Raw genomic sequence first — 12855 nt, forward strand, 5'->3', positions numbered from 1 at the left:
CACCCTCTGAATGGCACACATACACAATCCATGTCTCAATTGTCTCAGGGCTTTAAAAAAACGTACTTAACCGTCATCTACACTGATTGAAGTGAATTTAACAAGTGACATCAATAAGAGATCATAGCGTTCATCTGGATTCACCTGGTCAGTCTATGTCATGGAAAGAGTAGGTGTCCTGCATGTTTTGTACACTCAGTGTATATTACAATAGCGTTTCATTTTGCGCTGTATCGTGATACTCTTCTATATGTGACGCTCCCTAACGCTAACGTGATTTCATTGGCTATCTCCTACGTCGCTCCATGCCCGGTTCGCTGTCAAGTTCGCTGTAAGCGAGATATTCGTGAACAGGAAGAAAAATGTATTGGTTCTGATGGATGAAAGATGCAGTAGGAGGGAGTTTTTAAACTGCCTTTCGAATATTAGTTAAGTAAATGCCCTGAGTAATTGCTTGCTTACAATATATCGATGAAACAAACTCAATTTGAATAGTATACCAACGCTGCTTTGAGGACAACTCATTGGTAAGTACATACGACCATCCATCAGGACACTCGTGACAGGAGATAGCTAGGTACTGTACTGTAGCTAGCTCACGTTATCTAGTCTATTGCTAATCGGGTGAGTTAGTTATCTTGCCACCTAAGTGAACGTTTAGTTAACGAGAGCCAGTTAGCCACCGTTGTTTTAGTTATAGTTATATGCATGTACCTATTGTACATGTATCCAATGTACACTACCTAGCTAGCTACCTTGTTGTGCTAACTACTGTAGTTAGCTAACGTAACTATGGGTGGTTGGCCAAAGTTGCCAAGCCAATCCAGTGGCGGAGGTCTAATCGAAACCGGCATTTACTGCTAACTTGTTATTTTGCACTCATACACAATCTGATCTGATCAAATCAAATTGGAGTAGGGACTCTAAAATATATAACTAGTTACTCCACTCTAGCTTCGTCTCCGTATGCAATGCATACAGCAGGTACAGTGAGTAGTTGTGTATTTTTCGTTTAACTTTACCGTGGTGTCCTCACTTTGCAGACGCTCCCTACGCTTGAAACCATCCCTGCTTTCAGCCCTCCTCCAACGGCTCGAGCACAGGGCCTCATTGCTGTGTGGCTGCTTACTGTGTTTGGGCTCACGGGGAGGCGAACTGGACCGACCACTGACCCGGTGTCGGCACAGCCTTTCTAGGGTTGCAACTATCCCTGCGGTTGCACTGGACTAGGACGGTCGAGGGCATAGGCCCAGTGCTTTACAGCATTTAGGGAAACCTCCCATTCACTATATCATCCAACCGATTCAGACTGGTTATGGAGCTCGAGGTGAGCCGAACCGAGCTGGAAGGTTCCGACGCTCCCCAGTCTCAGAGACACGAGAGGAGCCTCGGACTTCTCACCACGAAGTTCGTTACTTTGCTGCAGGAAGCGGAGGACGGGGTGCTCGATCTTAAAGTAGTGAGTGATGGGCTGCATCTCTTTTGACTGTCTGACTGTGAGAATTGTTAGCTATGGTTTGTTTATGTTTTAGTATATTCGCAGTCTCCAATTTTATAACCTATATAAGTCTAAGCACTGCCATGTTTGATTGATATTGATTGCTACATTGTGTTGTAACAGATGTGCAACATACTCCGAGGAGATGCATGTGGAATATGACATGCACTCAGACACCCACACCAGGGTTTCCATTAGAAAAATGTGTCCGGGAAGATTTTAATTACAATCTAGTAGGTGTTGACTAGCACTGTCATGCTTAAAGGGATACTTCGGGATTTTGACAATGAGGCCCTTTATCTACTTCCCCATGGTCAGATGAACTCGTGGATAACATTTGTATGTCACTGTGTCCAGTATGAAGGAAGTTGGATGTAGTTTTGCGAACCAATGTTAACTAGTGTTAGTTAGCGCAATGACTAGAAGTCTATGGTATCTGTTATCAACTTCCTTAACTGCAAGCAGAGACATTAAAATGGTATCCACGGGTTCAACTTACTCTGGGGAAGTAGATAAAGGGCCTCATTGCCAAAATCCAGAAGTATCTCAATAAATGGCAAATGCAAGGCATGCTTCAATTATCAATTGAGAAATAAAGCAATCATGACCATCAAAACCTTTTTTAACATGGGATTACATTTGGAATTGTTGCGCAATGACACTCCAGAAGCAACGATCTGAGGATCTGCAGCAGCAGGTCTAGCGCTGTCTGACAAGTAATATTCTGTTTAAAAAATTGGCTCTGTACGCTGTGCACGTGTAATACATAAAATGCATGTCGACTAACGAAAATACACACGCCCCAATTTAATTACACAACATTTTGTAAATTGAAGCTGCACTATACAGAAATCAATCCCCCGTTTCCTGGTTGCATAAACTGAAATTAGGCAAACAATTAGAATTTCTGTGACAAAACAAGCAAGTACCGTGTGGGGAATCATTCTGCCATCTAAACAGCTATGATATATATTTTCCATAATGAAAAATATTGTATTTTCAGCTGTTTGAAGCTGGTGTACAAAACTGAAAGTAAAATATGCAAAAACGAAACTTAAGAACAATAAGCATAGAAATAGCTCACAGAACAGATCTACCGCATCTTAAACTTGCTTTCAACAATTACCGATCTGTAACTCACATTTCTATGTGGATATGGTCCTGTTGCCCAAAAGTTACATATTGCAGCTTTAGCCTATAGACCGATAAGCATGACAGTCAAATGTATTTCCATCAACTGATATTTCCATCAACAAATAAACATTTATTATTTGTAATGGGATTGTTTTTTTCTCACGGTCAAATTGACCAGCAACAATTTTATTTATCGGCTTTTCATGTTTTTATTGGCCAAAAGCCAGCAATTACACATGCACTGTGATCGTGATGATTTATACTCTAAAATAAAATAGGAGCTTAAACTCTAATATAAAACTACGTGTAAAACTGTTTTATATTATCTAGGTTAATGTCAGTAAGGAGTTTGAGGAATAAAAGAGGGTAAAACACAGAAAGAGAGTGTGTGTAAAAGAGACAAGCCGTGTCTCATCGCTCAGTGGGTGGCTGTGTCACGGTCTGTCATTATTGTCCGCATTGTTTAGTCCCCCCTCTGATAGGCTCATAGGGTTGTGACCTCTCCTATTATTGGCTACCAGGGCTATGACCCATCCAGTGATTGGTTGACAGGCCCCTGTCTCACAGGCTCTGACCTTTTGTTATTTAACCCCAGGGATATACATTTCCCTCTAAGGAAAATAGCCTTGGTAGGGACATTTGAGTGCTTGCATTTTAAAATCATTCATTAAGTTATTTTGCTTCTGATGAGAGAGGGTGTACTTTGACAGTTGTGTTGTGAGTAATGTTGTTTCTTCTGCTCTTGTAGGCAGCAGACACCCTGGCCGTCAGACAGAAGAGGCGCATCTATGACATCACCAATGTACTGGAGGGCATCGGCCTGATCGAGAAGAAGTCCAAGAATAGTATTCAGTGGAAGTGAGTGTACTTTCGCGCGCTTGTATGTGTATAGGTATGCACACAGTATGTGCTTACATTTCTGTACACTATCTGTCTAAGGGGAGTTGGGCCAGGCTGTAACTCAAGGGAGATTGGTGACAGGCTGATTGACCTGAAGTCGGAGCTTGAAGATCTGGATATGAGGGAAAGTGAGCTGGACCAGCAGAGGGTGTGGGTCCAACAAAGCATCAAGAACGTGACCGAGGACACACACAATAGTCCATATCCTTACTATGTACCCACATACTCATACCTACACCAACATCTAAATTGTTACCCCCAACCTAACCTTAGATAGGTGTCCATGACAGTCCACACCAGTAGAAAAGTATAGAAAAAGAGCTGCACCTCTGTCTTGTCTGTACAATAGCAGAGGATACACTTGCCCGCATTAACACTGTTATAATACTCTGTTAAGGTGTGTGTCTGACCTTAACTCTGACCAACTCTAGCCTATGTTAATCATGAGGACATCTGCAGCTGCTTCAAAGGTGATACCCTCTTGGCGGTGCGTGCTCCCTCTGGTACGAAGCTGGAGGTGCCCATACCTGAAGCTGTAAGTTCGATTTGTTTCTGCCTCCTCCCCCCCTAGTCAGTCCGTCAGTCTTCTCAGGGTGAAAAGTAAGTGTGTGTGTGTGTGTGTTTGTCTCCACTTTTAGGTTCAAAATGGTCAGAGGACATATCAGATCCATCTGAAGAGCGCTGCTGGGCCCATTGATGTTCTGCTCATCAACAAGGACCCAGTTAACTCAACCCCCGTGGTGCTGCCAGTCCCGCCCCCTGAGGAAATGCTGCAGAACACCAAGTCTGCTGCAGCCTCTGCAGACACAACCATTAACACACCCACTCACACATTTGTCAAGACCACCCAGAGTCTGGCCACCGGCAAGCCTAAAGCACATACAGCAGCTAAGCCATCAGGTGACCTCACTGTTATATCTCTCATGGTCTATGAAAGTGTTTTGTCTGCTGAACTCTCAATACAATATCATTGAATTGTCCCATGTCTACATCTGTATTCATGTCTTTCTCTATCCCTACCTACCAGACACCTCCAGCACTGAAAAACCTGCTCAGCAACCACCATCATTGGACACTCGGTCCCTCCAGTCTTCTGCTTCATTGGGCAACAACTTGACTGTCTTTGAACCAATCAAATCCGATTCATCTGACTGTAAGTTAGAATTCAATATGATATGAATATGACTTAAGTTTTTATGCATGCTGGCTTTCCCCTGCACCTCCCTCCGTGCTACTTCATGATCAAACAATTAGCTTAGAATGCCGTTAGATAATTTATCTCTAAGTTTTAGGTTGTTTTTGAATAACCTTAAAACATGATAGGCCTAAGGTAATAATGAGAGGTAGAACAAACAATAACAAAATAGAAAAATCTAATGAGTATTTTGAACAAACATTACAGTTGAACAAAGCTTAGTCTATTATAAAATAATGCATGCAACCCTCCCTATTTCTGTTGTGAACTAAACGGCTTAAAGCCAAATCCCACTAATTAAAATAGCCTATCAAAAGCATGAAGTTAAAATTATGAATACAATTAACCAAATAGGCTATTCTAATGAAGTGTTTAAAGTCCTAAAGTTGCAGCTTTCAAATGCGAACATCTGTGAAAGGCAGTCTATAGGCGAGTCTCTATCACAGTTTTATTTTAAATAACAAATGTTACAGGCAACAAGAAGTCAAATTGAGGAAACAATATCAAGATGGAAAAATGTAATGAAGTCAAAAGAACTTACAGCCTATCAAAGCTTATGAATGAAATTATGTGTAGAGTAAGTCAATTTCCATAGCCTATAATTAGCAATGTAGTCTACAACCTACCTATACAACATATAGAAAGAAACCTAGGCCTAATAAGGGAGGAAGATTAGGCAAAAAAATGTGACTCATTTAATAATTATCCAGTTATGAGGACATCGGCGTTACATGCTCTGCAGCTGAGCCGTTGATCATTTACAACCCATCACATGACACACAGCCAGCGAGGATCCTTAACTGTCACTTGCACTTTGGCACACAGACTGAGGCTGAGCGATATCAAATGAATTAGATAAATTCTAATTTATGTTTTTGCGCGATATTTCAAATGCCTGTATCGCGGAATATTTTTTTTGAGTGTGTATGTTCGCTTGTTCTCATGTCTTTTTGGTTCCGTCTCCTTCACTCCTTCTGTCCTGTGTGCACCTTCCCATTTACACCAGAGATCTATATATAATGACAAGATTCTCATGTCTCTGCCTCTTCCTCTCTATTTACACACACACACACCAAGCCCCTCCCCCTGCCACTCAGAACATCAAAGATGAGAGATCACTTCTTCCTCTCTGACAAACAGGTTTCAACTCGTTATTTGAATTTTGATCCAACAGAATGGGTCATATGGACACAAACACATTGAGACATTATTTTACTGTAATAGAGGAAGTTAACCTTTCTTATCTCTCAACTCCTCAAGTTGCTCACAGAGCAGACACTACTAACAGGAGTATCAATGAACATTGGTTCTGGAAAATGAATGCTCTGTTTGTCACGCACGCATTGCGGTACCACGTACAACTAGCAGCATTTTAGTCAAAGATTGTTATGCTAGCTGTCTAATTTGTTTGAGACCTGTGTTAATGTTCTATAATGCCTGCTACAAGAAGTTAGTCATTATTAGTGAATGTGCATTATACATGGTTCTGGTTAAATTAGTACAAACAGGCCATTTTCATAGACTGACTTGAGAGCCAGATTAGTGATTATTGCAAAAAAGCAGGTTAAATGATTTAGATTAAGTTATTATTGGGTTTTATGGTTGTGGAAGGTGTATTTTTAGACTAGGTATAATTTCACAAGCCCTGAATCCATTTGGATTATTACTGAGTTGTTGAAATGCAGTGTATTTGCCCTTTAATTGTACAACAAAGCTTATTTAGTGAAAACATCAACAACAACAAAATCAACAAATATATATTGTGAATCGCCCATAGATAGGTTTGAAAGAATCGGGAGATGATTTTTAGGCCATGTCGCCCTGACCTAAACACACCCCTTTCGTGCCAAAGCTCCGACCTAGAGGAATACACTACTAAAATAGATTTGGCTCCAATGCATATTTTATCATGATTCCTCTCGCTTGTGGTCCTTTTTAGCAGTCTTTTTTTAATGTATTTTTTTTTTTTTTTTTTACCCTTTTTAAAATAATAATAAATAAATACAATTGTGGGGTTGGCCATTAGGGGGCGATACCATTGCACATTACAATGTTTTATGGGTACTTAATCACGATAGGACAAAGGTTGACCGCCCAACCATAAGCAGGAATGTGATGGAGGGAGATAAACCTTGGCACTGGGCTAGTGTTCCAACGGTCTCTCTCTCACACGTACAGTACCAGTCAAGTTTGGACACCTCTTCATTCAAGGGCTTTTCTTTATTTTAACTATTTTCTACATTGTAGAATAATACTGAAGACATCACAACTATGAAATAACACATATGGAATCATGTTATATCCCAAAAAAACTGTTAAACTAATCAAAATATATTTTATATTTGAGATTTTTCAAAGTAGCCACACTTTGCCTTGACAGCTTTGCACACCCTTGGCATTATCTCAACCAGCTTCATTAGGCAGTCATCTGGAATGCATTTCAATTAACAGGTCTGCCTTCTTAAAACAGAATTTGTGGAATTTCATTCATTCCTACTTAATGCTTTTGATCCAATCAGTTGTTGTGACAAGTTAGGCGTATACAGAAGATAGCACTATTTGGTAAAAGACCAAGTCCATATTATGGCAAGAAACGATAGTCCATCATTACTTTAAGACATGGTCAGTCAATCCGGAAAATGTCATAAACTTTATTCAAGTGCAGTCGCAAAAACCATCAAGCGCTATGATGAAACTGGCTCTCATGAGGCCCGCCAAAGGAAAGGAAGACCCAGAGTTACCTCTGCTGCAAGATGGGCTCCCGAGCGGCGCAGAGTCACTGCATCTCAGTGCTAGAGGTGTCACTACAGACAAATTGGTTAGAATCCAGGCTGTATCACAACCGGCTGTGATTGGTAGGGCGCATAGGGCGGCGCACAATTGGCCCAGCATCGTCCGGATTTGGCCAGTGTAGACTGTCATTGTAAATAAGAATTTGTTGTTAAGTAACTTGCTTATTTAAATAAAGGTTAAATAACTCTAATGAACTTATCTTTTGTTTTAACTGCACCTCAGATTGCATCCCAAATAAATGCTTCACAGAGTTCAAGTAACAGACACATCTCTACATCAACTGTTCAGAGGAGACTGTGTGAATCAGGCCTTCATGGTCGAATTGCTGCAAAGAAACCACTACTAAAGGACACCAATAAGAGGAATAGACTTGCTTGGGCCAAGAAACACGAGCAATGGACATTAGACCTGTGGAAATATGTCCTTTGGTATGATGAGTCCAAATTTGAGATTTTTGGTTCTTACTGTGTCTTTGTGAGATGCAGAGTAGGTGAATGGATGATCTCCACATTTGTGTGGTTCCCAAAGCATGGAGGAGGTGGTGCGGGGGTGTTTGCTGGTGACACTGTCAGTGATTTTATTTAGAATTCAAACCACACTTAACCAGCATGGTGTTAGAGTTGCGTAAATTCGAATCAGGTATCAGGATAAATATAACAATTAGTCACCAATTGTATACTATGTATTTTTTATTAGCTAAGTAAAAAATGGTGGGGCCTCCCGGGTGGCGCAGTGGTTAAGGGCGCTGTACTGCAGCGCCAGCTGTGCCATCAGAGTCCCTGGGTTCGCGCCCAGGCTCTGTCGTAACCGGCCGTGACCGGGAGGTCCGTGGGGCGACGCACAATTGGCCTAGCGTCGTCCGGGTTAGGGAGGGATTGGTCGGTAGGGATCTCCTTGTCTCATCGCGCACCAGCGACTCCTGTGGCGGGCCGGGCGCAGTGCGCGCTAGCCAAGGTTGCCAGGTGCACGGTGTAGCCTCCGACACATTGGTGCGGCTGGCTTCCGGGTTGGATGGCGCTGTGTTAAGAAGCAGTACGGCTGGTTGGGTTGTGTATCGGAGGACGCATGACATTCAGCCTTCGTCTCCCGTACGGGAGTTGTAGCAATGAGACAAGATAGTAGCTACTACAACAATTGGATACCACGAAATTGGGGAGAAAAAGGGGTACAATTTTTTTTTTTAAATGGCAAATGCAACTTTCGTTTATGCGGGCTCACTGTAATACCACGCAGAACAGAGAACTGACAGGATGTATGTAAACAGTGTTCTTATACTGGATAGGCCAACAGACAGGTTGGAACTATCACAGTAGAGGCTGGGCGTGGTTTGAACTTGCTCAGCAGGCGCTCAGGCGGGTCCCCGCCTCTTGGCGCTTCTTGGAGTCCTCCCTCCGTCGATGTATAGATTCCTACTGTTCTGGTATCACCCCCTAGTTATAACAGTTGCTCAGTTCCTACTATTGTGTTGTTCAGTATTTTTCCATCTCAGTTAAACCTCGTGATGACCACCCCTCCCTATCACAACTTTGTAAGATACAGCAAGTCACACCATGTGCTCAATATTGTTACATACAAACACAAGGACAAAGCATCTGCTCGGCTGTTATCTACAGTTTTGCAACATGCAGGTCACACCATGTTACTCAGTTCTTATCACACACACACAAACAGGCAAGTAGATGTAGCAAGCAGTTGTTTACTCTCATGATGATGTTCCAGTGCACAAATGCAGATACCTCACACAACCGACATCAGATAATATTTAATCATATATATATATATATATATATGGTAATGGCTATAATGCAAAATATAGAATCCCACAATGGCTACCACAGCATTCTGCAGCGAAACGCCATCCCATCTGGTTTGGGCTTAGTCCCACTGTCATTTGTTTTTCAACAAGACAAAGACCCAACACACCTCCAGGCTGTGTAAGGGCTATTTGACCAAGAAGGAGAGTGATGGAATGCTGCATCAGATGACCTGGCCTCCATAATCGCCCGACCTCAACCCAACTGAGATGGTTTGGGATGAGTTGGACTGCAGAGTGAAGGAAAAGCAGCCAACAAGTGCTCAGCAAATGTGAGAACTACTTCAAGACTGTTAGAAAAGAGAGAATGCTAAGAGTGTGCAAAGCTGTCAAGGCAAAGGGTGGTTACTTTGAAGAATCTAAAATATATTTTGATTTGTTTAACACTTTTTTTGGTTACTACATGATTCCATATGTGTCATTTCATAGTTTGTCTTCACTTTTATTCTACAATGTAGAAAATAGTAATAATATATATATATATATATATGAAATGCAACTTGAATAAGTAGGTGTCTCCAAACTTTGGACTGGTAATCTGCGTACATTGTTTATCTGTTTAGTAAGCACACACTTCCGACCACAGTGTTATTTTTTACATTAAAACCCTGGCTATCCCCAATGCACTGTAACACAGGAAGCATCTGTGTGGCAACAAATGATGTACAATGCCTGCCTGCTATAGAAGTGTGTGTGTGTGTGTGCAAGCTGTTTTATTTTTGGTTGTTTAATAAATGTACACAGGAAAACGGTGTGTAACTTGGCTCTACTTTATAAAAACAACCTCTAATGTACTTGTATGGTGTCTCTTGTGCCTTGTGTTTTTCAGTGCTGGATTTCCCCAAATACTTTTCTGACATGTTTGACCCCGCTAAAGGTACTGTGTTTGACCCCGTGTGCATGTGTATCATGTCTTAAACTTTATTTAAATGTATCTGAACAGACCCTTGAACTTAATTTCCTGAAATAAAACGCATCATAAACTGTGACTTTGTGTACAGCAGACACTCTCTCACCTCTCTCTCTCTCTCTCTCTCTCTCTCTCTCTCTCTGTGTGTGTAGAGATGGTGAGTGCAGATCTACTAGAGGAACTTATGGCTTCAGAAGGTAAGAGTCTAAAATGGATTATGTTATAAACACCTTTACTTTGACTAGATGATTCCAGTTATTCATGTTTATATCCCACTTTCTCTCACTCTCTCTCTCTACCAGTGTTCTCTCCACTCCTCCGCCTTTCTCCTCCCCCGGGTGACCATGACTACTTCTATAACCTGGATGAGAGCGAGGGCCTCTGTGACCTCTTCGATGTCTCCATCCTCAACCTTTGACCTATGAACCCTGCCACAAGGCCCACATGAAGAGACCCTTTTTTTAAAGAAAGCCAAGAACACATTTTTAAAATACTTGTTTGAGTACTAACAAACAGGTCTATTTTTGGAGTCTTGTAATATAAGCTGAATTGATGAACAAACAGTTTTTGATACTTTTCATACTCATACCTTCATACTTTATTTTTGTTGCGTCCCCTTTGTTGATGTTTGAACAGGGAGAGGATGCAACTTACCCTGGAGAGCAGCCCTCCCCTACAGGAATTATAAGCTTTAATGATGTCATGGAATATATTTGTTGATCTGTGCTACTGAAGTAACAGTGGATGTGTTTTTAAAAGTTGAGTTGTGCTCCATTTGGACCGAGTAAATATGGATTGGGTTGAGGTAAAGATAGCAACCCATTCATTTCCTCAAGGCAAAATCAACCACTACACCTAGGTACTTATGTGCATCTGAAACGGTTGGATAGTAAGCAATATAGTGAAAATTCCATCTAGTCTTTTAGAGGGCTTGGTAGAGCTATTACCATATTGCAGACATATTTGATCCTTTGAGATCTACATGGTGACTAAGGGTAGGAAGGGATAGGTGCTGTGAGGAGCTGCATTGTTTGTATTCTACTGTCAATGAGCAGTGAAGCTACTCCATTGCCCACATAGTGGTGCTAGAGTCACAGCAGGAAGAGAAAATCAGCTCTCTCACCTGCTGCAACCTAGTCTCCTATGAGTCAGGCACACAAGACCAGCCACAACACTGACAACATGTAAATCTGTTCAAAACCTTTACCAGTCCTAATCTTTTGACACTATTGATGAGGCTTACAGTTCTCTTCAGTTGCTGTTGCATTTTATATCTTGTCTGTTTCTCCCTCAGTGTGTGCATGTGGAGCACGTTTTTTGGGGTGTAATTTTCAAAATTCTCAACTCTGAATTCTATTGTAAAATACTCTTTATTTTGGTGTATTTTTCTAGTGAAATGACACTGTCAAGGACAGTACATACATATTTTGTCTGTCTCTTTTTTTTTTTACATCCAGATCCAGATTCAACTATGATATGTGTTCGTTGAGCAGTAAATATTTTTCAAATTTAGTGTCAAATCTGCTGTTTCATTTGTGTTGTTTGGATTTATTGCATATTTATGTTTGTAACCTGCTCATGTTCTGACGAGTTAAGTTCACATCGTGGCAAACTGGAACCAGAAATGAGCATGGGAATTTTTGTCACCCGGCCTATCAGTTCGGGACCGTATATTTTTGGTGAAATGGGATGGCAGCAAATAAGCATCATTATTGTGGGAGATATAGAGAGGCTGAACTATTCTGCAGGTGATATATTGGTTGTATACATAAATGTGTTTGAACTTTTTTATATTATCAGGCATATGCTAATTGTAATCCCCCTATCTCTACAATGTATAAATTGCAGATTGACACTCACACACCCGTCTTTGTTATCATATGTGCAAACAACCTCAGCGTGTAGACACAAATCCACTGAGTAAACCTGCCTATGTTTTTATAGGCTAAGTGAGGCTCAGAGGATATTTGTTTTACAAATGGGAAGTCACTCCTGATTACCTGTATGAATGAAAAATAATATATGAAAACTTTTTTGAATTTTGTATTTTTTTGCATCACATAACACACACTTTTGTCTACTTAGTTGACACCATGAGGAGCATAATATTATGGTATGTTGCTGGCAAGTGGTCAGTAGCTTCCAAACAGGGAGAGGCAATTTAGATTGAGTCAAGGATACAACCTTGGAGTTCAGTGGTATACAAATTATTTCAAGTAGGAATTTAAGTTGTTTTTTTGACAACTTTTACTTCACTACATTCCTAAAGAAAATAATGTACTTTTGGTCCATGCATTTTCCCTGACACCCAAAAGTACTCATTACATTGTGAATACTTAGCAGGACAGAAAAATTGTCAAATTCACTCACTTATCAAGAGAACATCCTGGTCATCCCTGCCTCTGATCTGGCGCACTCACTAAACTTAAATGCCTTGTTTGTAAATTATGTCTGTGTTGGAGTGTGCCGCTGGCAATTTGTACATTTTTTAAAACAAGAAAATTGTGCCTTCTGGTTTCCTTAATATAAGCAATTTGAAATTATTTATAATTTTCCTTTTGATACTTAAGTATATTTTAGCAATTACATATACTTTTGATACTTAAGTATAT

The 12855-nt window shown here is 40.8% G+C and overlaps 1 protein-coding gene across 1 annotated transcript; it reads left to right on the forward strand.

Annotated features, from left to right (window-relative positions):
- Nucleotides 1-284: 284 nt before the first annotated feature.
- LOC110506584 (transcription factor E2F4) lies at nucleotides 285-12272 on the forward strand. The gene is made up of 10 exons (XM_090222406.1): nucleotides 285-527; nucleotides 1044-1459; nucleotides 3381-3490; nucleotides 3572-3732; nucleotides 3958-4067; nucleotides 4171-4432; nucleotides 4560-4685; nucleotides 10163-10210; nucleotides 10396-10440; nucleotides 10546-12272. The coding sequence occupies exons 2-10, from the start codon at nucleotides 1316-1318 to the stop codon at nucleotides 10659-10661; spliced, it is 1122 nt and encodes a 373-aa protein (XP_090078532.1). The 5' UTR covers nucleotides 285-527; nucleotides 1044-1315; the 3' UTR covers nucleotides 10662-12272.
- The last annotated feature ends 583 nt before the right edge of the window (nucleotides 12273-12855 follow it).

The sequence above is a fragment of the Oncorhynchus mykiss genome, chromosome 26, assembly GCF_057628025.1.
Source record: "Oncorhynchus mykiss isolate SJ-2025 chromosome 26, ASM5762802v1, whole genome shotgun sequence".
Lineage (NCBI taxonomy): Eukaryota > Metazoa > Chordata > Actinopteri > Salmoniformes > Salmonidae > Oncorhynchus > Oncorhynchus mykiss.

Coding starts and splice junctions, on each gene's coding strand:
- LOC110506584 (XM_090222406.1), top strand. CDS start 1,316: ATGGAGCTCGAGGTGAGCCGAACCGAGCTGGAAGGTTCCGACGCTCCC. Junction 4,686..10,162: donor CAAATCCGATTCATCTGACT/GTAAGTTAGAAT, acceptor TGTGTTTTTCAG/TGCTGGATTTCCCCAAATAC. Junction 10,211..10,395: donor CATGTTTGACCCCGCTAAAG/GTACTGTGTTTG, acceptor CTGTGTGTGTAG/AGATGGTGAGTGCAGATCTA.